The sequence below is a fragment of the Natator depressus genome, chromosome 3 (assembly GCF_965152275.1).
Source record: "Natator depressus isolate rNatDep1 chromosome 3, rNatDep2.hap1, whole genome shotgun sequence".
In the NCBI taxonomy this organism is placed as follows: Eukaryota; Metazoa; Chordata; order Testudines; family Cheloniidae; genus Natator; species Natator depressus.
In genome coordinates this window covers 134006262-134030926 of record NC_134236.1, presented here as the reverse complement: position 1 = coordinate 134030926, position 24665 = coordinate 134006262, and the positions used below count along the sequence as shown (strand labels likewise).

The following is a 24665-nucleotide window of genomic DNA, read 5'->3' as shown; positions in this document are numbered from 1 at the left end:
CGGCCCCTGACGGGCGAAGCGGGGACCCTGCTCTGGTCGGGGCAGCCCACGGACGCGCCAGCGCTCACCACGGGCAGGGGCGTGAGTCCCGCGCACTGGGCACTGCCAGGCACCCTCCGGGCAGCTGGCCTCCGCTCCCCACGGCCGAGGGCCGCTGGCGGGGCCTGACAGCGCCGTACCAAGGCGTCAGGCGGGCGGACTGCAGCCGCGGGGTACAAGCAGGGCCCCGGAGCAGAAAAATCCCGGGCCCTGGGGCTCAGCTTCGGGCGGGCGCTGCCTACGGGCGCGCGCGGCTCCACCCCTGGGGCGGGCCCTTGGGAAGTGCGCTGGCTCACGCCCATAGCAGCCTCGCTTTCGCTCCCCGCTAGGGGCGCGCTAACGCTTCAGCCTGACCCACCAGCACGCCGAAAGTAACGTCATTTCGCTGGGTTTGGGTCGCGCGCTTCGCGGCTCGCCTGCCGCGGCGCTTCCCGGAGCGAGGGTCGAGTCTAAATGGAACTCCCCCCTCCCACCCAGATGAAAACTTCTCAAGCGGCGAAAGCTCCAAGGCCCGCGCCGCGCGGAGCAGGGTGAGAGCGCGCGGCCCACACCCCTTCTCAATCACCAACCGTCGCCCGCCCCTCCCCCCCCCGGCCCCCGCGCGTGCGCTCCGTGTCCGAGGCCTCGACTAAGCGGGGAGCGAGCTGGAACGGCCGCTGTTTGCCGCGGGGGTTCGGGTGCCCCCAGTCCCGCCTGTCCCTTGTCTGCTGCCTCCTACCCAGGAGTGGGGGTGGGGGGGATGGCGCGTCACCGTTCCCAGCCCCGGGGAGGAGAAATCCAGGGACCCGCCCGCTGCGCAGCCCCATGAGGGGGGAGGAGAAATCCCGTCGGCAGGGGGCGTCCCGAGTCACGTCGGGGCGAGGGTGAGTCCCGCGTTGGCACGAGGAGCCGGCGTGAGACGCCTCCGACCTGCGTTGTTCGTGCAGGTCTTGCTTACGTCAGCACCACACAGCTGGTCCCTGCAGAGTCTTAGAGCCCCGGATTCCCTTTCGTGCTCCCCCCCCACCGCCCCCTCGGTAGTGTGCAGGGCGCTGTCACTCCGTAAGTCTCAGAGCCCCACTGTAACTTTGCACAACTGAAAATTGAAATTGATCTGGAAAAAAAACCTAACAAACGTGTCAAATTACATATAAGAAAAAATCAAATGCTGCTAAGCCTAACTATAGTATATGACTTTAACTGTCATCTAAAGATATAATTTGCCAGCTGTGTATATGGGATCGATAGCAAGCACAAAGAAAAGATGCGTCTTGGAAAATGATACGGTATAGCCTACATAAGCTACAAGAATGCAGAGTTGACTTTAAAGTGCTTTTACAGTCCCCTTATTGTGGGGCTACCCAGGTGTCAGTCTTGTTTCATACCCTTCCTGCAAGTTAGAAGAGATCTTAGAATGCAGTCTCTTGTGGCAGTTGCCTACGGGACATTGCTGCTGCCAGGATGCTCTGGCCATGCTCCCTAGGCTAGAGAGGCCAAAAGGAGGTTGGTTAGGAGCTTCTGTTGCAGCCCTATGGCACCCAAGGTTTTCCATAGTAAAGGGCCATCATTGAGTAACTAAATCCACTGGATTTAGGGATCTCTGTGCTACAAGATAAACTCTAGTGTGGATCGACTCCTTAGTATTTGCAGTGTTGTAGCTAAGGTGGGTCCCAGGATATGAGAGAAACAAAGTGGGTGAGGTAGAAAAGCTCTGCTAAGCTTGAAGATTTGTCTCTCACCAACATAACAAAAACCTTATCCTCTCTGACACATTAGTGGACATTTGTAGCTATACCAATAAGAACATAAGAATGGTCATAGTGAGACAGACCAATAGTCCATCTAGCCCAGTATCCTGGCTTCCAACAGTGGCCGATGCCAGAGTGAATAGAACATAGAATCATAGACTTTAAGGTCAGAAGAGACCATTATGGTCGTCTAGTCTGACCTCCTGCACAACACAGGCCACAGAATCTCACCCACCCACTCCTGTAACAAACCCCTAACCTATGTCTGAGCTATTGAAGTCCTCAAATCGTGGTTTAAAGACTTCAAGGTGCAGAGAATCCTCCAGCAAGTGACCCATGCCCCACGCTGCAGAGGAAGGCAAAAAACCCCCAGGGCCTCTGCCAATCTGCCCTGGAGGAAAATTCCTTCCCGACCTCAAATATGACGATCAGCTAAACCCTGAGCATGTGGGCAAGACTCACCAGCCAGACACCCAGGAAAGAAATCTCTGTAGTAACTCAGATCCTACCCCGTCTAACATCCCTTCACAGGCCATTGGGCATATTTACCGCTAATACTCAAAGATCAATTAATTGCCAAAATTAGGCTGTCCCATCATACCATCTCCTCCATAAATTTATCAAGCTTAGTCTTGAAGCCAGATATGTCTTTTGCCCCCACTGCTCCCCTTGGAAGGCTGTTCCAAAACTTCACTCCTCTGATGGTTAGAAACCTTCATCTAATTTCAAATCTAAACTTCCCAATGGCCAGTTTATATCCATTTGTTCTTGTGTCCACATTGGTACTAAGCTTAAATAATTCCTCTTCCCTCCCTGGTATTTATCCCTCTGATATATTTATAGAGAGCAATCATATCTTCCCTCAGCCTTCTTTTGGTTCGGCTAAACTAGCCAAGCTCCTGGAGTCTCCTTTCATAAGACAGGTTTGCCGTTCCTCGGATCATCCTAGTAGTCCTTCTCTATACCTGTTCTAGTTTGAATTCATCCTCCTCAAACATAGGAGACCAGAACTGCACACAATATTCCAGATGAGGTCTCACCGGTGCCTTGTATAACGGTACTAACACCTCCTTATCTCTACTGGAAATACCTTGCCTCATGCATCCCAAGACCGCATTAGCTTTTTTCACAGCCATATCACATTGGCAGCTCATAGTCATCCTGTGATCAACCAATACTCCAAGGTCCTTCTCCTCCTCTGTTACTTCCAAGAGATGCGTCCCCATCTTATAAAATTTTCTGTCATTAATCCCTAAATGCATGATCTTGCACTTTTCACTATTAAATTTCATCCTATTACTATTACTTCAGTTTACAAGGTCATCCAGATCTTCCTGTATGATATCCCGATCCTTCTCTGTATTGGCAATACCTCCCAACTTTGTGTCATCCATAAACTTTATTAGCACATTCCCACATTTTGTGCCAAGGTCAGTAATAAGATTAAAACCAAAACCAATCCCTGAGGAACTCCACTAGTAACCTCCTTCCAGTCTGACAGTTCACCTTTCAGTGTGACCCATTGTAGTCTCCCCTTCACCCAGTTCCTTGTCCACCTGTCAATTTTCATGTTGATCCCATCTTTTCCAATTTAGCTAATAATTCCTCATGTGGAACCGTATCAAATGCCTTACTGAAATCGAGATCAATTAGATCCACTGTGTTTCCTTTGTCTAAAAAATTTGTTACCTTCTCAAAGAAGGAGATCAGGTTGGTTTGGCACAATCTACCTTTTGTAAAACCATGTTGTATTTTGTTCCAGTTACCATGGACCTCAATGTCCTTAACTACTTTCTCCTTCAGAAATGTTTCCAAGACCTTGCATACTACAGATGTCAAACTAACAGGCCTGTAGTTACCCACATCACTTTTTTTTTTTTTTTTTCCTTTCTTAAAAATAGGAACTGCGTTAGTAATTCTCCAGTCACACGGTATAGCCCCTGAGTTTACAGATTCATTAAAAATTCTTGCTAATGGGCTTGCAATTTCGTGTGCCAGTTCCTTTAATATTCTTGAAGATTATCTGGGCCCCCCCGATTTAGTCCCATTAAGGTGTTCGAGTTTGGCTTCTACCTCGGATGTAGTAATATCTACCTCCATATCCTCATTCCCATTTGTCATCCTACCATTATTTCTGACCTCCTCATTAGCCTCATTAAAGACTGAGGCAAAGTATTTGTTTAGATATTAGGCCATGCCTAGATTATCCTTAACCTCCACTCCATCCTCAGTGTTTAGCGGTCCCACTTCTTCTTTCTTTGTTTTCTTCTTATTTACATGACTATAGAACCTTTTACTATTGGTTTTAATTCCCTTTTGAAGGTCCAACTCTACATGGCTTTTGGCCTTTCTCACTTTATCCCTACATGTTCTGACCTCGATAAGGTAGCTTTCCTTGCTAATCCCTCCCGTCTTCCACACCTTGTAGGCTTTCTGCTTTTTCTTAATCAACTCTCTGAGATGCTTGCTCATCCTGCTTGGTCTACAACTCCTGCCTATAAATTTTTTCCCCTTTCTTGGGATGCAGGCTTCTGATAGTTTCTGCAACTTTGACTTGAAGTAATTCCAGGCCTCCTCTGCCTTTAGATCCATGAGTTCTTCAGGCCAATCCACTTCCCTAACTAATTTCCTTAATTTTTTAAAGTTAGCCCTTTTGAAATAAAAAACCCTAGTCGCAGATCTATTTTTGTTTATCCTTCCATTTAGTTTGAACTGAATTAGCTCATGATCACTCGAAGCAAGGTTGTCCCCTACAACCATTTCTTCTATGAGGTCCTCATTACTCACCAAAACCAAATCTAAAATGGCATCGCCTCTTGTTGGTTCAGCAACTACTTGGTGAAGGAATCCATCAGCTATCACATCCAGGAAAATCTGAGCTCTATTATTATTACCAGCACTTGTCCTCCAGTCTATATTTGGGAAGTTAAGTCTCCCATGATCACACAACTCCCATTAGTATTTATTTCATTAAAAACATTAAAGAGGTCTTTATCCATATCTAAATTGGATCCTGGCGGTCTATAGAACATCCCAAGCACTATCCCAGGGGAGGCTATTATAGTTTTCTTCCCCAGTGTAATTTTTGCCCAGATGGACTCTGTCTTATCCATTCCATCGCTTCTTGTTTCTTTACATTCTACCTCATCATTGATATACAATGCTACTCCACCACCTTTGCCTTTATTTCGGTCTTTCCTAAACAACACATACCCTTCAATACCTGTACTCCAGTCATGACTACTATTCCGCCATGTTTCTGTTATCTCTATAATATCTGGTTTCACTTCCTGCACCAGGAGCTCTAGTTCCTCCCTTTTGTTACCTAGGCTCCTCACATTAGTGTACAAACATCTTAATTTTTGCTGTTTGGCTTCGCTCACGTTCTTTATCCGACTGGGCACAGACATTCTACCGCCAGTATCACCTATTAGACTGGTATCTACACTACCCTTCCTCCTTATGTCCATTCTCCTACCCACGGCTGTATCCTTTCTTACTTCGTTTTCTTCCCTCTCAGTGTTAAAATCCGGCATGGAGATTACCTGGACATCCGCCAACCATCTCCCCCAAATTCCTAGTTTAAAGGTCTCTTAATCAGTTGTGCTAGCCTCCATCCTAGAAGTCTATTTCCCTCCCTACTCAGGTGAAGTCCATCCCGAGAGAACAGTCCTGTGTCCATGAATGCTTACGGTTAGAGTGATCCATCCACTGTTGTCCAGTTGACCTTCTGGCAGTCAGAGGTTTAGGGACATCCAGAGCATGGGATTGCATCCCTGACCATCTTGGCTAATAGCTATTGATGAACCTAACTGCCATGAATTTTTCTAATTCTTTTTTTAATGCAATTATACTTTTGTCCTGGGCAACATCCTCTGGCAATGAGTTCCACAGATTATCTATGCATTGTGTAAAGAAGTACTTCCTTATGTTTGTTTTAAATCCGTTATTTTCATTAGGTGACTTCTGGTTTTTGTATTATGTGAAGAGAGGTAAATAACACTTCCCTATTCGCTTTCTGTACACCATTCATGATTTTATAGACCTCTGTCATATCCCCCCTTAGTCATCTCATTTCTAAGATAAACAGTCTGAGTCATTTTAATCTCTTCTCATATGGAAGTTGTTCCATACCCCTAATAATTTTTGTTCCCCTTCTCTGTACTTTTTCCAGTTCTTTTATCTGTTTTGAGATGGAGTAATCAGAACTACAAACAGTATTCAAGGTGTAGGATTTATATAGTGACATTATGATATTTTCTGTCTTATTATCTATCCCTTTTCTAATGGTTCCTAATTCTGTTAGCTTCTTTGGCTGCCACTGCACATTGAGCAGATGGTTTCAGACAATTATCCACCCTGACTCCAGGATCTCTGTCTTAAGTGGGAACAGCTAATTTAGACCCCATCATTTTGTATGTATAGTTGGGATTATGTTTTTCAGTGAGCATTACTTTATATTTATCAGCACTGAATTTCATCTGCCATTTTGTTGCTCAGTCCCCCAGTTTAGTGAGATCCCCTTGTAACTCTTTGCAGTCAGCTTTGGACTTGACTACTTGGAGTAATTTTGTATTGACTGCAAACTTTGCCACCTCACTGTTCACCCCCTTTTCCAGATCATTTATAATGTGTTGAATAGCACAGGGGACCCCACTATTTACCTCTCTTCACTGTGAAAACTGACCACTTATTTCTGTCCTTTGTTTCCTATCTTTTTAACCAGTTACTGATCCATGAAAGGACCCTCCCTCTTATCCCATGGCTGCTTGCTTCGCTTAAGAGGCTTTGGTGAGGGACCTTGTCAAAGCTTTCTGAAAGTAAACTATATCCACATGTTTGTTGACTCCCTCAAAGAATTCTAATAGATGGGTGAGGCATGATTTCCCTTTACAAAAGCTGTGTTGACTCTTCCCCAACATATTGTGTTTATCTATGTGTGTGTTAATTCTGTTCTTTACTATAGTTTCAGACAATTTGGTACTGAAGTTAGGCTTACCAGCCTGTAATTGCCAGGATTACCTCTGGAGGCTTTTCTAAAAATTGGTGTTACATTAGCTATCCTCCAGTCATCTGGTACAGAGGCTGATTTAAGCGATAGGTTGCATATCACAGTTAGTAGTTCTGCAATTTCATATTTGAGTTCCTTCAGAATTCTTGGGTGAATACTGTCTGGTCCTGGTGACTTATTACTGATTAGTTTATTAATTTGTTTCAAAACCATCTCTACTGACACATCAATCTGGGACAGTTCCTCAGATTTGTCTTCTAAAAAAGAGTGGCTTAGGTATGGGACTCTCCCTCAGATCGTCTACAGTGAACGCCAGTGGAAACAATTCATTTAGCTTCTCTGCAATGACCTTATCTTCTTTGAGTGATCCTGTAGTGCCTTTATCTTTGGTGGCCCCTCCAATTGTTTGGCAGGCTTCTTGTTTCTGATGTTATTTGCAAATAACGTTTAGCTGGAAAGTTTTCTAGAAATGTGAAGTATTGTTAATGCTTACACTTCCTGTATTATTGACGCATCCACATATTTATGAACAGTTATGCCCACTCTGCTCCCCTGTCAAAATGTCATTCAAGATGTAGTTGCTTAGCTCTTAATTTTTTTCTTCAATTAATTTCCTCATCTACAAGATTATTTGTCTTAAGAAATTCAGCACTAAGTTGTTTAATTTCTTTTAGATTTTTGCAGCTTTTAACACACGGTATAGTGTGTTTGAGATAACTGATGCTTTAATTTACAAAATAGTTTCCCTTAAAGCTTTTGAACAATTGGAAAGTGTTTTAGCCACAACTCATTTGTTATTGGCTATGGTGGTTATTTCCTCATGCAACATTTTGAAAATTTTTGTCTTTACCTGTATTGTTTTAGGAAATAGTTAGAATTATAAGTGTGCAAGTGATCTATTTTCCTGAAAATATTGGAGTTGGTTCTCTAAATCTGTTGCACCTCCTAAAACCTAAAGTTAGACTAGCACTGGCGACACTGAGACCTTTAGCAGTATTGAATGACACCAGATGAACAATTTCTTCTCCTTTTTTTAATAGCAAGGAATGTGAGAGAAATGAAGCAGGTGCATCATCTGAAGACTACGTCATTGGACAAGTTGTCAACAGTTTGTTTCAAAATAAGTCCACAACATGCAGACCACACCCCTTGGCACATCTTTTTAATACTTCTGAGTCTGAAACACAGCCAGTGTTTGTTGCTGTGCCAAGAGTAAGTAACTTTTTAATATATATGTATATATAGTTATTCATTGTAAATTAATGACCCTTCTCATAAGAAATGATTTTGGTTTTTCCTTTAGGCCAGGCAGAGTCCATTGAAAACTTCTTGGAACGCTGGGATCTAACTCCCAGTTTTCAAGTATCTGACCAGTGCTCCTCATCTGATGAGGACTGTGAATATAAATAAAATCCATATATCAGAAAACTAACTTGTCTGACAGTTGAAGGAAGTAGTGGCAGCTTTCCATATATATCTTCTGTTCCCACGAAGGAAGCAAGAGGACTAATAATGTCTTCATCAAAATAAAAACAAACAAAACAGTACATGTAAGTGGGGAGAGGGAACAAATAATTTAAACATATAGATATAATAGTGATGAAGCACTCCTTACAGGTCCTTTGTCAGTTCATTAAAGACCAGTAAGTGCCCTTGGCTTCACGGAGTTAACCATATCTGATTATTAGATTAATAAAAGACAATATGTTGCGCTTTTGTACTTAAAACTAGCTAAGGGCCTGGCATATGATAGAGTGTAACTAATACACTGTTGTGGTTATTCTGCATGCCATCATATTTCCTCATTTCATCGTCCCAAATGTTAGTATTTTTGGCGGGTGCTGGGGTAGTTGTGGTATCTTATCATTTCCTCAGTAATTATTTATAAGCTGTTATAGAACTTGTATAAAAGATCAAATTTTATTTTATTTCCGCAAAAAGAAGAAAATGGAATGAAAGAATTACAGAAAACTTTACTTGCTAAACAGCAATTTCTGCCCTTAATAGCTTTGTAAGACAACTCACATTCAGATGACTCCTACAAAGTAAGCAAACTGGCTTCTGGTTTGTTGTCAGATGGTCATCAGTTGAGTGATTTGAAAAACCTTTGACTCTTTTTTGACATCTATGCATTATGAGCATTTGATTGGTATATGATACATCCAGACTGTTGTCCACTGAAAAACTTTCCCTATTGAATCAAATCATTAAGGTTTAGAAGTTATATTAGACATACTGTCAATGCACAATATGATCAGTTTTGCTTGTTATCAGATCCTTTATTAATTTAGCATTTGCTACATATCTGTGGTTTCAGTTGAATTTGAAAATGGTGGTTATGCAATAAATAGAAGTTAAGTAATGTTTTAGTTTACTTTTAAAACAATATAAATGGGAGCTGACAAAGTGCTAGGAAAAACTTTTATCAAGTTTTTAAAAGGAAAATTAACATAAAATATAAAAATTAAAGTAGTTGGCAGCATTTAATTAATCAGAGGAGGTAAAGTTCTGCTTACATATATAGTGCAAAAAATTACAATGACTGTGTTCATTTCTTCAAGTGAATTTACCCCAAAACCAAGATGAATTACAAACTTTATGGGTTCTCCAATCCAATTGTAAGCTAATGTATAAACTAACCTTTGCAGTAATATTGGCACTACTACTGCGTCTAGATTAAATTATCACAGAAACAACAATACTTCATCGGCATGACAAGCTGTAGAAGTGATGCCATTTTTACTTTTGTCTGCTCATGCATGTATTACAGAGACCGAGCGATGACAGTTTAATGACTTTTCTTTATCTTAAGATGGGAGTAATGTCTGTTTCTGACATATGGACTTTTTTCTTTAAAACAATCAAGGAATAATATGTAGATGCACAGCACATTAATATTCTTCCATGTTTGCGAGTATTATTTTTATTTATGGTCCTATGCAAATTGAGGAAAATCAGGTGACATTAAAAAATTTAGTAAACAGCAGCAGTACAATAATGATAAGCCTTAAGTGTCATGTAATACATTAGCGATTGTTGTTTCTTTGCAGACTTGCTGAACAAAAAGGCTTTTAAAAATACCTATGCCAGCTTCATCAGAACTGTTTAAGTGGTTTTGTAACAGACTTGGGCCAACGCAACACTTTTCTTGCCTTGTCTCCAAGGAGCATGAGATACAGTTTCTCAGTGATCTCTTATCCATGAATCTGCCCTGATTTATACTTTACAGTATGTAAAGGAAGGATTTGGCCCCAAGAAAAGTATGGGTCACATCATACTCCTATCAACTGAGCTTGGTCCCTTCATGAAATCACTGTCTCCAGTGGTCTGGGAGTTTGAGAGATCACTTTCAAACCTCATCTTGAGTATCTGTTAGAACAGTATAAATATCTACGTCTGTGCCACCTGAAATGGCCAACTTAGAAATGAGCTACCAGAAGTTCACGAAAACTTAAAAGTTTACTTAAATTTTATCTTGATTGAATAGTTTTGATCTTCACCTTTTTCTTAATGGTAAAAACAGTTGTACTAAAGAGACCATTGTACTCTAGAGAGTATTCTTGTTCTGAATTCATTTCTGTGCTGCAAGACTGCAGACATTTTTATTTAAATTTAAGAACCCTTGATTGCATCAACGTTCTGGATGTCCTCCAAGACCTCAGTTAAAATTTTAAAAAAAGGAAGATTCTGCTGTGTACTTAAGTATTTCGTCGTTGAATGTACTTGGATGTCATATATTCTGTAGGTGTTGAAAATGAATTTTCTTTTTTTTGATCACATGGTAGAAAACGTTGGAATGGCTTTGCAGTGTGTCATAAAATGAGGAGGTTATTATGTAATAACTTTTCTGTTTTGTAACAGGTCATATATTAAAGAAATAAACTTCTATACACCATACTTTTTTTTTTTTTCTTTTTAGGAGAATAAGAAACGAAAGCATACAGAAGTGGAAAGGGCAACAGAAGCTCAGAGCTCATCTACTAAACGGGAACCTCCTATAAAACTGAAGAAAGCCAAAAAGAACAAACTGTCTATAGCAGAGAAAAAGTTGGCAAACAGGTACGTAAACATTTTTTAAAGACGATGCAGCCTAGCCTCACGTAGATAGGTCAGAATCTTGGTGTTATAGTTATGTCAGAGAATAAAATGCTTATTTGTTCTGTTTTACTATTTCTAATCTTGACTTTAAAGAGACTATGGATAATTTCATATAGACTGTCCAATAGGGAATAAAATGCCTCACCCTTTGGCAGTTAAGGGCAGAGACTGTCTGGAACATTAGTCCCCTACCCTGAGAGGCATGGACTAAGGTGTCCTCTTGCAGGAGGTGTGTTCCCTAAGGTTACAGTCTGCTTTATACAAGAAAGAAGCCTAAATCCCAAAGAGGAGATGTGCTGGTAGATGAGCAGGCTGTCCATGACTTTCTTCTCTTAGCAATCCCATACCCGAGAGGCAGAGCAACCCTCTGTTATGTTGTCTATTCCCTTAGAAATGTATGTGTGAGCGAGGTACTACCATTCCAGTGATGAAAAAGTTATTCTTTATATTAGCCTGGTGACAATGAAATTCGCTCAGTTCCAGCATTTAGAAATACAGTTACCACCCTATATGCTCTCTGACGCATTTGTTGCATCTTTAACTGACAGCTTCCATATCCGTTTCTGCTGACGTCATCCATAACATTTGAGAGGCTGCTTTTAAAACTGAATAGATGTCAGTTATTGTTCACATAACCTTTTTGGTATATGTCTTGGATAGACTAAGATCTAGTAGCATGTAGACAGAAAACTTCCCCAACGGATTGTGTTTGCCCTGAATGTTAGAAAGACAACAACTCACTTTTAGTCTTAATTTAGGTAAAATAATTCAGTTTCTTTTAAAATTTTAATTTGTATCAGATTGATTTACTTTTGCTATCTACTCAGTCACACCTATCAAATTGCAATAATGACCAGTCAATACACCGGTAAATAATCACTTTCAGGGTTATGAGTCAGTTTGTTTGTTTTTTGCTTAGTATATATAACATTTCAGTCCTTCCATTAAAAATGGAAGTTGTCTTGTTATTGCACCTGTACAATTTCATTTATAAATACAATTTAAGAACAATTACAACTCTCTTTTGTGACTGAAAAAATCCAAGCTTTTCATAACAATCATCCGGTTGTGTTTTTCACTTGTGCCAAAGAGAGTGTGCATTGGAACAGGCAGATGAGGAGGAGGAGGAGGAAAAAGGGATCAAGGTCAAACAGAAGCTAAAAAATAGAACATCTCAAGCTGTCACCAAAAACCTTGCTAGTTCAGCTAATGAAATGGATGTAAAACAGTGCACGAAGAAAAGTCAAATTAATGAAGCTGAGGAGATACTAAAGAATCAGAGAACTGTGTTTGTTGGGAATTTACCTATCAGCTGTACTGTACAGGTAAGTGAATAGTTTAAAGGTACACGCTCAACTTGAAAAGGACAGTTGTCTGAAAACTGACACTTATGACTGAAAGATGCTAGAGAGAAAATATCTTCATGTATTTTCTGCATTAGGCACTACTTTGTATATAATTACCCTGCTTCCCTGTACAGTTAATGAATTTCTCCCTTGCTGAAATTAACCAAATGGTCGTTTTCTGGACCGTAGATACTTCTCTTAAAAGAAGAATATATATCTGCATTTTCCTATATATAGTTATATTATATACACACTGGTTGTCTAGTTTTTTACTAAATATACAATCTTCCACTGTTACTTCTAACAAATTGTGTATTTTAAATTGATCCGTGTTTTGCTTCTTTACTACCAGTAGCAGAGAAATAGGAGAAATTAGGATTAAATAGGTTGCTCTATTATATATGGGTTTTTTGCATTTGAGTCTAGAAATTCCTGTTATATGATATAAAATGTGCAAATTTCAAATAAATACCAGGAGCATGGAGCGAGGTGGGTGAGAGAGGCTAAATCCAGACCAGCTTCTTTTTCTTTCATCATCTGGAGTCTGCAGAGAATTTGGAACCCAAGGAATAATTTTGATGGTTAAAGAAAATAAATAAGGATCATACTCTTACAATCTTATAGATGTTCCTTGTATTTAAACAGCCAGAGTGCTGAATTCAGTTTTTGCACTCAGTATTTTTCCTGCTTTTGACAGAGCAAAAGCTGCTCTACAAGATATTTTGAACTTTTCCCTTATCTATCTTATAGTAATAGTAATTCATAGAAATAATAGGGTTATATGAGTGAAATAAAAATGCTTTCTTATTCAGCACTAATAATTCATATTACTGGGTTGAAAAAATGGACTAAAAATACATGTAATTTTTGTTTAGATGCTGAAGTCATTTTTTAAGGAATATGGACAGATAGAATCAATTCGATTCCGTTCTTTGGTATGTTCTTTCCTCTTACGTTATATGATAAAAGCAGTTGTGTAATCGTAAAGGATAGCATTCATACATCTTATATCTTTATTAGTTCACTAGCCATATTTCTTGACTTAGAAATACTTAAATTAAGCCTTTTGAGAGCTGGCTTCTGCGGTAGACCTTGCTGTCAACACACATTGTTCTTCCTATAACAACACTTGATTACATTGTAACCACATTCTCTTTGGGAGAAAAATGTCTGCAATATTGTTGCTTGTTTTGCTAAAGATAATCTTTGACTGAAGTACCATAACAGATTTAGAGGACATTTTACAGAGATAGCAATTTCATTGTAAATCAGTGCTGTGTATAAATTAAAATCACCATGCTAGAATGCAACAAACAAACTAAACCAACTGAATTTCATCCTTTATCATTTTAAGGTTTTCCTTGGAATTTCCCCTAATTGTTGTTTGAATAATTTTGCCTGATAGAGAGGCTATATTACTTTGGGTGGAAATACCTGTTGAACTTCCTCCACAAATATTTGAAATAGATTGATAAGCACAGTAAGGCATTTCAGCTAATGCTTTTTTTTGTCTTGAAGGTTCCAGCAGAGGATACTTTATCCAAAAAGTTAGCAGCCATAAAGTAGGTTCTCCTTTGAGTTTCAGATTTTATTGCTAAAGGGGAAACCCCCCTTTTTTTTTAAAGCTTTAATGATGTTATATATACACACACACTTGGTCATGATTGTTTCCTTCCTTTCTTTTATTTTGTATGGTTTTATCTTTTAAAACAATTATAATCAACTCTATGTGTATGTAAAATAGACAAGGTGGGTGAGGTAGTATCTTTTATTGAAACAACTTATGTTGGTGAGAGACAAACTTTCAAGCCACACACAGCTCTTCTTCAAGTCTGGGAAAGGAACTCCCAGTGTCACAGCAAAATGCAAGGTGGAACAGATTGTTTAGCATAAGTCGTTAGCACATATTGTAAGGGACCATTCAAGGTAGAGTGATCCATTACTACCTGTGCAGTTATAGGACAAAAAGGAGGGGTATTGGGTTACAGATTGTTGTAGTAAACCACAAACTCAGTATAAATAGGCATTCCATGATTTCTGTGATACAAACTTCTTAAATTCCTACAAGTAGTTTTTTCTGCTGTAGATAATCACTTGCTACAACACAAGTGTTTCTCTTTACTAAAGACCAGATCCTGCAAGGTACTAAGAATTCTCAATTCTTGGGGATTTCATTAGGGGTTGAGGATGCCCAGCAAGTTGCAGAAACTGGCTCTGAAAAAGATAACTGTTAAAGAGGGGGTAAAGGTCCTTTGGCTACTGTGGTAGATACTGCTGTTTGGGGCACAATCCCCAGGCTAATTGTATATTTGAGAGAACTGAGGTCATTACCTTAAATTACATCAAGGCTTGCAGGACATGTGCACAGGACCATGGGGGGGGGGGGGGAGAGGGGACGACATAAGAATTGCTTAAATAGGGTAAACTTTCTGTCTCTCTCTTCAGGCATAAGATGCATCCTAATATGAAATATATTAATGCTTATGTGGTTTTTAAGGAAGAAGGTGCTGCCACTAAAGCTCTTAAAAGGTATGTTTCATTTTTGTTCCTCATTAATGGCATTATATTTTGTGAGAATGGGTTTACCAGATGTCAGATTACAAGTATGAATTGTCTAGTTTATTGTGTTTGACTCAAAATAAAAGCACTTTTGTCTAACGTTTTTTTAAACTGCCTTTGTTAAGAATGTTATGTTTGAGACCAGTGATAGGTTGTAATCCAGACATTTTAGTCATTCATTGGCCATTTCTGTTTGTGTTCTAATAGCTTTCCTTTTTTTCTTGTGCTACAATAGAAATGGAACTCAAATTGCCAGTGGATTTCACATCAGAGTTGACCTTGCTTCAAAAGCCACTTCTGTAAGTAATAAACAAGATTTCAGAAGAACTTTTCTGTATTTGCCTACAACCTAGTAGCTTATTGTTCTTTTTTTGTTGTTTTTAGCATGACAATAAGAGGTCTATATTTGTGGGAAATCTCTCATATGGTAAGTTTAAATGGATGTTCACATTCAGTCAATATTCCATAATTTTATTTCTTCAGTAAATGTTAAATAATTGACGCTTATGTTGATTGTAATACTTGTTAAGATTTAGGGTAATGTATATAGATACCTAAATATTAAAAAAACTTCAACATTAGATAACCTATTCTAAAACTTAACTGTGAAATGGCAACATTATCGGTGGTTATACATTTGTAGCAAACTATGTGAATACATTGTTTTTCACCTTCTTTTTTGAGTAATGTCCCTGTGGGTGTTGCACTTCAGGTGCACATGCACCTTTTGTATCTTTGATCAGGGATTTTTGGTAGCAGTGCCCGTCTGGTCTTCACGTGCACCCTAGCTATCCTCATGCTCTGTATTGAGAGTATATAGGGCTGTGATAGACAAACCACACTGAGTTCCTTCTCAACCACCTTGGCCTCAGACATAGTGTCTAGTGGTGCCTGTTTATTTAGCTATCTAGTTTGTGCTTTATAGTGTAGTCAGTCTTTAGTTTAATTAATACTAATAGATTAGATTTAACAGTTTATTTTTATTGGGGGGGGTGATAGTCTGAGAGGCTTTTAGTTTCTTCCTGGAGGAACTCTCCTTCCCCTTTTTCCATGGGGCATGCCTAAATCCCCAGGGTTCAAGTATTGCCTCACTTGCCAGTTAATGAGAGCCATTCAAACTGTATCAGCTGCTTGGGGATACTCACATGCCATGTAAGTGAAAAATCAGCTCGGGATTCTAGAGTTCCAGGAAAGAGAGAGAACTGACGGCTCATGATGGAATGCCCCTGTGAGCTGCATCAGACCCAGGCCCAGATACCCTCCCTCTACACCAGCCTTCAAGTGACTACAGCATCCCAACAACCTCTGCAGCTGAATCACCTTCCAGATCTTCACAAGAGAGACCTACAGGTGATAGTGCCAAATCATCTGCCAAGAGGAGCTCCAAATCTCCTCAGAAAGAAGATGGCCCTAAGAGACTTTCTGTACTGGAGACCTCCAGTCCCACAAAGGTTACCACTGAGGCTTCAAGTGGCCTCCGAACCCAGGGTCCCTCTACATCTAAACCTTGAGTACAGCTAAACCGCAAGGGTACCGAAGCATACCTTGGTACCATCTAAGCATGATGCAGGTGCTAGGGACTCTAGAGACTCTGCATGAAGGAAGACAGTACTGACTGCAACTCCACTTCCTCATTGCTGACTGATGGATCTGGGAACCACAATCAACTGGTACCAGCACACTCTGCACCACTCTTGGTACTGCAGGTTGTTTCCACTGCTGAGACTCATCAAGTTTCTACACAGATCCACCTGGTACTGCCTGAATTCAGATTCTCCAGAGACCTATTAGTCTCCAGTGAACTTGAGTCTCCATTGTTCAGTGCAGGAAGAGTCTCCCAGTAGCATAGCCTAGTTTGTCCCTGGTAACAAATCACTCATTGGAACCAACTGATTTTCCAGTGTCCATGGGAATGGACAGACAACCTACTACTCCACCGTTGTCTCCCCCTCTCCTCTCATCCATGCCACCCCTGTGGACTGTGGAGACAACAGTTCTTCTGACTCCCAAATTTCTGTACAAGGTTCCTTCTATGATCAGTCCAGGCCTGGCTCTCTTGGAACCTTCTCTTCAAGGGACCCTTTAGACACAGAAAGCCTTGAGCCGTTCCACATCCCCCTTGGTATGACAAACCTTGGGTGCCTCATTCCCTTTATTTATGACCCTCTCTAACAGCCATATTGGATCCTTGGGTAGCCTACCATCAACATTTCTCCAGAGCCCTTAGCTCTCAAATTGAGGATCAGAAAGAGCACTCTTCTGTCCCTCCCCTCCCCTCACATCAGTCCCCACCACAGGAGGAGTTGTTTGAAGACAAAGCAAAAAGAACTGATAAGGAAACTATCCCTCAAACGGATATTTCTTCGGACCTCCCAGATGAAGCAGTTATGCCCTCCTTTCCCCATGGTAACACACACACATGATTTCAAGCAATTTCAAGATTTGATGAAGAGAGTCACTGACATTCTCCATATCCCCTTGAAAGAAGTCCAAGAGATGCAGCATAGACTTTTGGGCATTCTTCATACACCATCTTCCAATCAAGTAGCTTTTCCCATAAATGAGGTATTGCTGGAGCCTGCCAAGATAATTTGGCAAACTCCAGTTTATGCACCTCCAATTTTGAAGAGATCAAATAAAAAGTATTACTTTCCCACTGGGGGCTCAGACTTTTTGGTCATGGTGGCGATTGGTTACTCAAAGGAAGCTCTTACACCCAAGTCCAAGCTACTGTCTAAAAAGCTACAACTCTGTTCGGCATGCTAGGACTTCAGCTCAGTACCAAAAAGTCCTCTCTTACCTGTTTAGCCAATAGAGTTCATGCTTCAATGTGCAGAGCTTGCCTATCCAAGGACAGATTTCTTACTGTGGCAGATTTGATTATGCAAGTCCACATGAGCCCTCAGGTAACTGCCAGGTCTTGTCTGCAGCTCATCAGTCACATGGCAGCATGCACCTTTGTCCCATGACATGCCCGGTTACAACTACGCTGCTTCTGGGTCTGGCTCAGAATGGTTTATACTCCCAACAGACGCAGTTTGAACAAGCTCTTCCTATGTGCTAGTCTCTCTCGACTGGTGGAAGAATCCAGGTAAAGTCTGCTTAGGAATCCTCTTCGCCCCTCTATCTCCCACTATCACCATAGTTTTTGGTGCATGTCTTTTATGCCTTATCTTCAGGAGTCTATTATTCAGGGCTCATCTTCAGGAACATACTATTGAGGGTAGGGGGACTGCCTAGGAATCTTCCCTCCATATAAACTTTCTGGAGCTCAGGGCCATCAAGAATGCCTGCCAACACTTTCTTCCTATGATCAAAGCACAATCTGTACTAATAACGACCAGACAACAGGGCCAGTACGTACTACGTAAATTGTCAGGGGTGAGCGAGACCCCTTCCCTTTGTGCAGAAACTGTAGTTATGGAACTGGTGGACAGCCCACCACATTTTCAAGCTGTTTACTTACCTGGCCTCCAAAGCATGGTAGCAGAAGTTCTCAGCAGCAACTACTTTCAGGATCATGAGTGAGAACACAATACCAATTACTAGAACAGATATTTCTCATTTGGGGTTTTCCAGAAATAGATCTCTTTGCCACTACCACCACCAGGAAGTGTGCAAAGTTTTGCTCAAGGGGAGGCAAGGTTACCATTCCTTGGGAGATGCCTTTCTCATGTCCTGGTCGAAGAACCTAATGTATGCCTATTTTCCGACATCTCTCATTCTCAGAGTTTTAATCAAAATCAAGCAGGATGGAGCCATGGTCATCTTAATTACAACAACTTGGCAGGGACAGGTGTGGTTAGTATACCTAATTCGTCTCTCCTCTCGCCCTTCTATCAGTCTTCCATTAACACGCAACCTTTTCAGTCGGGACTCAGGAAACAATTTTCACCCCAACTTGAACACTGTATGACTCAAGGCTTGTTACCTGGTTGGCTTCTGGGGACAGAACTTTCCTGTTCCAGAGAGGTTCAAGAGGTTCTGTTGAACAGTAGGAAGGAATCAACTAGAAAAACTTACCTGCAGAAATGGAAGAGATGTTACACCTGTGTTCTACCGACTCTCCCCTCTTGGAGATCCTAGAGCAAGTGCCTTTTTGATCTGAAGAAAGCAGGCCTTTCTCTGAGTTCCGTTAAGTTCGCCTGTTGAACGTCGTGGCATTCCATTCTCCGGTGTTTGCTCACCCTCCAACTTCTAGGTTCATCAAAGGGTTATCTAACCTGTTTCCAGACATCAGTGAGCCCACCCCAGCCTGGGATTTGAACTTAGTCCTTATTTCTCTGCTGAAACCTCCCTTTGAACCTTTGGCTACGGGTTCACTCTTACACTTCGCCACCAAGAAAACTATCTTCATGACCATCACCTCTGCTTGGAGAGATGGTGAGTTTTAGCGGCTTTGATGGCTGATGCCCTCCCCACAAGTTTTCCTTATACACAAGATATCCATCCAACCACATTCCCCCTGGTTTTGTGTGAGATCATCTTGGATTTTCAAATCAGGCTGTTCATCAGTCAGTTTTTTCACACACAATTTCATTGGTCTAGGGAGGATGCCATCCTAAGTTCCCTCTAAGCTGCATGGCCGCACAGATGCCTATTAAGCCCGGAGCCCTCATCCCCCCACACCTCAACTCTCTGCCCCAGCCCATAGCCCACCCCCACCACATGAATTTTATGTGCACCAATATGAAGGTGATGTGTCACACATCACCTCCATTTTGGTGCACATAAAATTCATTCTGCACATGGACGTAAAAAATTAGAGGGAATACTGATGCCATCCTTTATGCCTTGGACATTAGGCAGTCTATTTGAACAGGAGTAGACCCTTTTGGGACTCTCCTCGATTATTTGTTTCCATTGCAGACAGAGTTAAAGGAACACCTACGTCCACCCACAGATTTTTCCAAAGGGGTTGCTGGTTGTATGTTCTCCTGCCATGAAACTGCTGATATCCTGTGCCCTCCTAGGGTTATAGTCTGTTCCAGCAGATCACAGTCCACCTTTGTTTCCATATTAAAGAACATTCCTATTGCCGAAACCTTCAGAACTGCCACGTGTGCCTCAATCCACGCATTCTCAAAGCACTGTGCTCTAGTGCATGCATCCCAGGCAGGTATTTTATTTGGGACTGCCAACCTCCAATCAATTTTAGATCCTACTTCAAAGCACCCAGCTCCTCTAAGGAGTATTGCTTGGGAGTCAGCTGAAGTGTAGCATCGATAAGGACATTATTTGAAGAAGAAGTTACTTACCTTGTACAGTAACTGGAGTTCTTTGAGATTTTTATCCTTATGGGTGCTCCACTACCTGCTTACCTTCTGCTCTGCTTTGTAGTCTTGTGTCTGTGGGATTCTGCAGTAGAGAAGGAACCAAGGGTGGTTTGTCCATTGCAGTCCTATATGTCCTCAGTGCAAGGCACAAGGATGGTTAAGGTGCTTCTGCAGACCGAACGGTGCACCTTTAGTGGGGCATCCATCAGGACAGACACCTTGAACTCCAGTTACTGTAGATGGTAAGTAATCTCTTCTTTAGTGCTGCTAAAACATCATTTTCAGTTCTGGTTGTTGTGAATTTTTTTGAGAAGTACAATCAAGTTACTTAGATCTAAAAGTTGACCTGCCTTAAAATCTAGAGTGCAAAAATTATGTTCTGGTAACTGTTTTTAAAGTTTGTTTAGTAAGACTTACAAAAATATTTTTTCTTCTGCTTCTGCAGAAGAACCAGTTCAGTTATTTCCAGAGTGCACTGACACTGGACTTGAAGCCTTGTCTACATACACAAATTTTGTATCCGTTTAAGATTACCTGTATAGTTAAAGTAGTACAATTCCCACCAGTGTGGATGCAGTTATACCAGTATAAAGAGGCTTAGAGCAATATAGCTTATTCCCCTACAGGAAGAGAAATAACCTGTACCAATTGAACTGCATCCACACTAGCGATTGTCTAACTAACTATGTCAATTCAAAAATCTCACACCTAACTGGCATCATTATACCAGGAGCATCTTCAGTCAAGTATATTATGTTTGTAAGAAGTGTCACATCAGACCTATTATCATTTAGACTGATTATCACTTAGGCACAAGTCAGAGCTATAGAAAGTGAAATAACTGTTTCACGTTTTAAAAAATAATAATTTTAGCTCCGTTCAAACCACAGATGTAAATTGTTTGATAAACTGACATTTTAACCTAGCCTTTGTTTCTGCTTAATGATGTGTTCGTATTGTTTCTTAAAACTTAATCTGCACTTTTCAAAATAAATGTCCTAGTTTATGTATTCTCTATTGTTAATGTGTAGATAATTTCCTGTCAGATCAAATTTACTTGCCTAACTAAAGCATTTAAAATATATGTGTATGTGTATATGAATTTTAAACTATAGCAGAGTTTTTGGTAATACTCCTAAAGCTATGTCTATTTCATTAACATAACCCTAACCACACAGTGACTTCTCTTGCTTGCAGAAATTGAAGATGATACTGTGCGAGAACACTTTTCTGAATGTGGAAATGTAGTAGCTGTTCGAATTGTGAGAGACAAAAACACTGGCACTGGCAAAGGGTTTGGCTATGTTCTGTTTGAGGTACGGAAAGATAATGTTTTGGGAGACCAGGAGTTCTCCAAATACTAAATGAAGATCTGCCTGAATCTTGTTATGTTTTTGACTTTTCCACAGTAATGGTAGTATACACTGCACTCTACAGACAGATAGGGAGACATGTCGCTTCTCTTAGCCATTTAATGTAAATTAAGCAGATACAACACAAACTGCTAAGTGTTGTGCATCAGAGGAGTTGTGGACTACTGAGTGGAAGGTGAGTTTTATGGAGTGATTTGAAGGTGGAAAGGGGAGGTCATTTGGCACATGGAAAGGGAAGTCTTTTCCATTTACAGTTACCAAAGGAACTGTTCCCTCTGCCCAGTCCCCTTTTCTGAAAGAAAATACTATTAAAATATTTAACTTTGATACAGATATAAGAAATATAGCGTTACATTTCCTGACTCCTATGGAACCTGCTTCATTAAATCATAGAGAAGACTTTTACAAATAGGCTGATACCAAGCTGTAGAAACCCTGTATAAGGTCTGATCCTGTGGACTGCACAAAGAATATTGTTACTTATCTGTTTGATTTCAGGACTGGACCCTTGGTTGTCCTTGCATGGAGCCATCACATGCTGTCAGATTTTTAAGTGGAACTCTGTTGATTTCAGTGGGAAGTTCTGTTTAATACTAGTGGCATATAGGCCATGGAATAAAGTCTCTATGTTTTGCTGAATCAGGCTTTCAAAGCTAGTATTTGTCAGAGAGTAACTATGTATTGCACAGAGGTCTGGTCGTGTTCCTGAATACAATACCTATGCTCTATTATCCAGACTGATTTCTATTTTACAATTTTGCATAAGCAGAATTTATACAAAAGATTTCTGGTTTTATAGGTAACGTCCGTCCAACCTTTAAAACTGTGTTTGGTTTAATAGACTACAGATGCTGTACATCTTGCTCTGAAACTAAACAACTCCGAAGTGAATGGAAGAAAGCTTAGAGTGAAACGCTGCGTTGAGAAGGAGAAAAACCAGAAAAGTTCAGACAACGTAAAGAACTCTGGTCCAAAGCACAGATTTGGTACTTCATTAAAAAATACAAAGAGATATACCAATAATTCATTTGCTGGTGAAAAAGCAACCCCATTGAAAAAGAAAACAAAGAGACCAAAAAGTGTGACTAAAACAAAAGGTGGGAAACACAAATAATCTTGCCACATTGCTAATTTTGGAATTTGTTAAAAAAAAAAAAAATTTTTTTAAATAAACTCCAATGGAAAGGTGGTCTGTTAGTACTGTTTCTTACATATAAAGTTGTACAGTGGTGCCAACTCATCTCGCTCTCTCGTGTGTGTGTGTGTGTTATCTGCAGCAGCCTAATGGCAATATAACTCACTAGAAGGACACTTGTGAACATACCCCTTGACTGAAATAGTAAGAGGGTATAGGTTCCAGACACACTTTACTCTTCAGCCGCTTCCCTTTTTAGAGGTGGTTCTTCCTTGGAGATGTCTGTGTGAAATTACTCATACAACAGTTATCTTAATATAAACAAGATTTATTATAAGCAGGAAAAAGGAAATGATTTGCTTATCTTCCAGATTTACACTTCTTGTAAGTTAAGGTAGTCTCACTCACTTTGTTGGATGTGGGATAAAGAGAGATCTTGTATATCTAAAAAGCAAGTTCCTGTTCTGATATCAGTCAAACCTTTTTCTGGCTAGAGGAAAGTATCTCTGCTGCTCAACTAGCACATCAAGACCCCAATCAAGGCTCGCCACCACCACCTTTCAAACCACTTTTCTTATCTACAGTAGAACCTTAAAGTTACGAACACCTCAGGAACAGAGTTACTCATAACTCTGAACAAAACATTATGGTGGTTCTTTCAAAAGTTTACAGCTGAACATCAACTTAATACAGCTTTGAAACTTTACTATGCAGAAGAAAAATGCTGCTTTTCCTTTATTCTTTTAGTAATTTACATTTATCACAGTCCTGTACTGTATTTGCTCTCCCCCCCCCCCCCTTTTGATTCTGCTGCTGCCCAATTGTGTACCTCCAGTTCCAAATGAGGTGTGTGGTTGACTGGTCAGTTCATAACTGAGGTTCTGCTATATATGCATAATGGTTTTCAGAACTCCTTGTATTCTCTTAACAGCCACTGATGTATAGTAGAACCTCAGAGTTATGAACACCAGAGTTACAAACTGGCCAGTCAACGACACACACCTCATTTGGAACCAGAAGTACAGTCAGGCAGCAGCAGAGACAAAGACCAAAAAAAACCCCATATACTGTACAGTACTGTGTTTAAATGTAAACTAAAGAGAAAAAAAAGTTTAAAGTAAAAAGATTTGATAAGGAAACCTTGGGCCTGAATTCCAGTGTATCTTATCTATTTAGATGAGGGGTGGGCAAACTTTTTGGCCTAAGGGCCACATCTGCGTGGGGAAATTGCATGAGGGCCATGAATGTAGGGCTGGGGCTACATTCAGAAGGCTGGGGTGCGGGACGGAGTGCAGGGTGTGGGAGGGGGCTCAGGAGGGGTGTGGGGTATATAAGGGGGCTCAGGGCAGGGGGTTGGGATGCAGGAGGGGTGACAGGCCACAGGTTGCCCACCACCTCAGGGACTTGGCAGGAGGGGTGCAGGGTAAGGCAGGGGGTTGGGGTGCAGGAGGGGTTCAGGGTTCCCCATTCCCAGCCAATGGGAGCTGTGGGGGACAGCGCCTGCAGATGAGGGCAGTGAGTGGAGCCCTCTTCCCCCACCTCTCCCAGGGGCTGCAGGGACATGGTGCTGGCCACTTCAGAGAGCAGAGTGGGGCCAGGCCAGGCAGGGAGCCTGCCATAGCCCCACAGGGGTGGCAATCCCACGGGCCAAATCCAAATCCCTGATGGGCCAAATCCAGCCCACGGACCATAGTTTGTCCTGCCCTGAAGGGTTTACAGCAGTGGTGGGCAACCTGTGGCCCATCAGGGTAATCTGCTGGTGGGCCACGAGACAGTTTGTTTACATTGACCGTCCGCATGCAGGGCCACCTGCAGCTCCCAGTGGCCACGGTTTACCGTTCCTGGGCAATGGGAGCTGTGGAAAGTGGCGGCCAGCACATCCGTCGCTGTTCCCAGCCAATGGAAGCTGTGGGAAGCGGCGGCTAGCACGTCCCTGCGGCCCACGCTGCTTCCCACAGCTTCCACTGGCCAGGAACAGTGAACCGCAGCCACTGGGAGCTGCGGGTGGCCATGCCTGCGATGGTCAATGTAAACAAACAGTCTCGCAGCCTGTCAACAGATTACCCTGATGGGCCACATGCAGCCCGCGGTCTGCAGGTTG

At 41.4% G+C, this 24665-nt stretch overlaps 1 protein-coding gene across 3 annotated transcripts; it reads left to right on the top strand.

Annotated features, from left to right (window-relative positions):
- The first annotated feature begins 349 nt into the window (after nucleotides 1–349).
- RBM34 (RNA binding motif protein 34) lies at nucleotides 350–22560 on the top strand. 3 transcript variants are annotated; one of them, XM_074948864.1, is made up of 11 exons: nucleotides 350–569; nucleotides 7818–7989; nucleotides 10697–10836; nucleotides 11966–12200; nucleotides 13097–13156; nucleotides 13740–13783; nucleotides 14667–14750; nucleotides 15016–15079; nucleotides 15165–15207; nucleotides 21254–21372; nucleotides 22229–22366. In XM_074948864.1, exons 1-11 carry the CDS (start codon nucleotides 493–495, stop codon nucleotides 22265–22267), a joined length of 1077 nt encoding a protein of 358 aa, XP_074804965.1. In that variant the 5' UTR covers nucleotides 350–492; the 3' UTR covers nucleotides 22268–22366. The 3 variants fall into 3 exon arrangements, with proteins under 3 accessions (XP_074804965.1, XP_074804962.1, XP_074804964.1); XM_074948861.1 differs by having other exon boundaries at nucleotides 358–569; nucleotides 22271–22559; XM_074948863.1 differs by lacking the exon at nucleotides 350–569 and adding an exon at nucleotides 829–902 and having other exon boundaries at nucleotides 22271–22560.
- Nucleotides 22561–24665: the final 2105 nt, after the last annotated feature.

What these genes read in the sequence shown, in the direction of transcription:
- RBM34 (XM_074948861.1), top strand. Translation starts at nt 493, where the DNA reads ATGGAACTCCCCCCTCCCACCCAGATGAAAACTTCTCAAGCGGCGAAA. An exon ending in GCCACTAAAGCTCTTAAAAG is followed by an intron (nt 14,751 to 15,015) that starts GTATGTTTCATT and finishes GTGCTACAATAG; the next exon opens with AAATGGAACTCAAATTGCCA. An exon ending in TGTGGGAAATCTCTCATATG is followed by an intron (nt 15,208 to 21,253) that starts GTAAGTTTAAAT and finishes TCTTGCTTGCAG; the next exon opens with AAATTGAAGATGATACTGTG.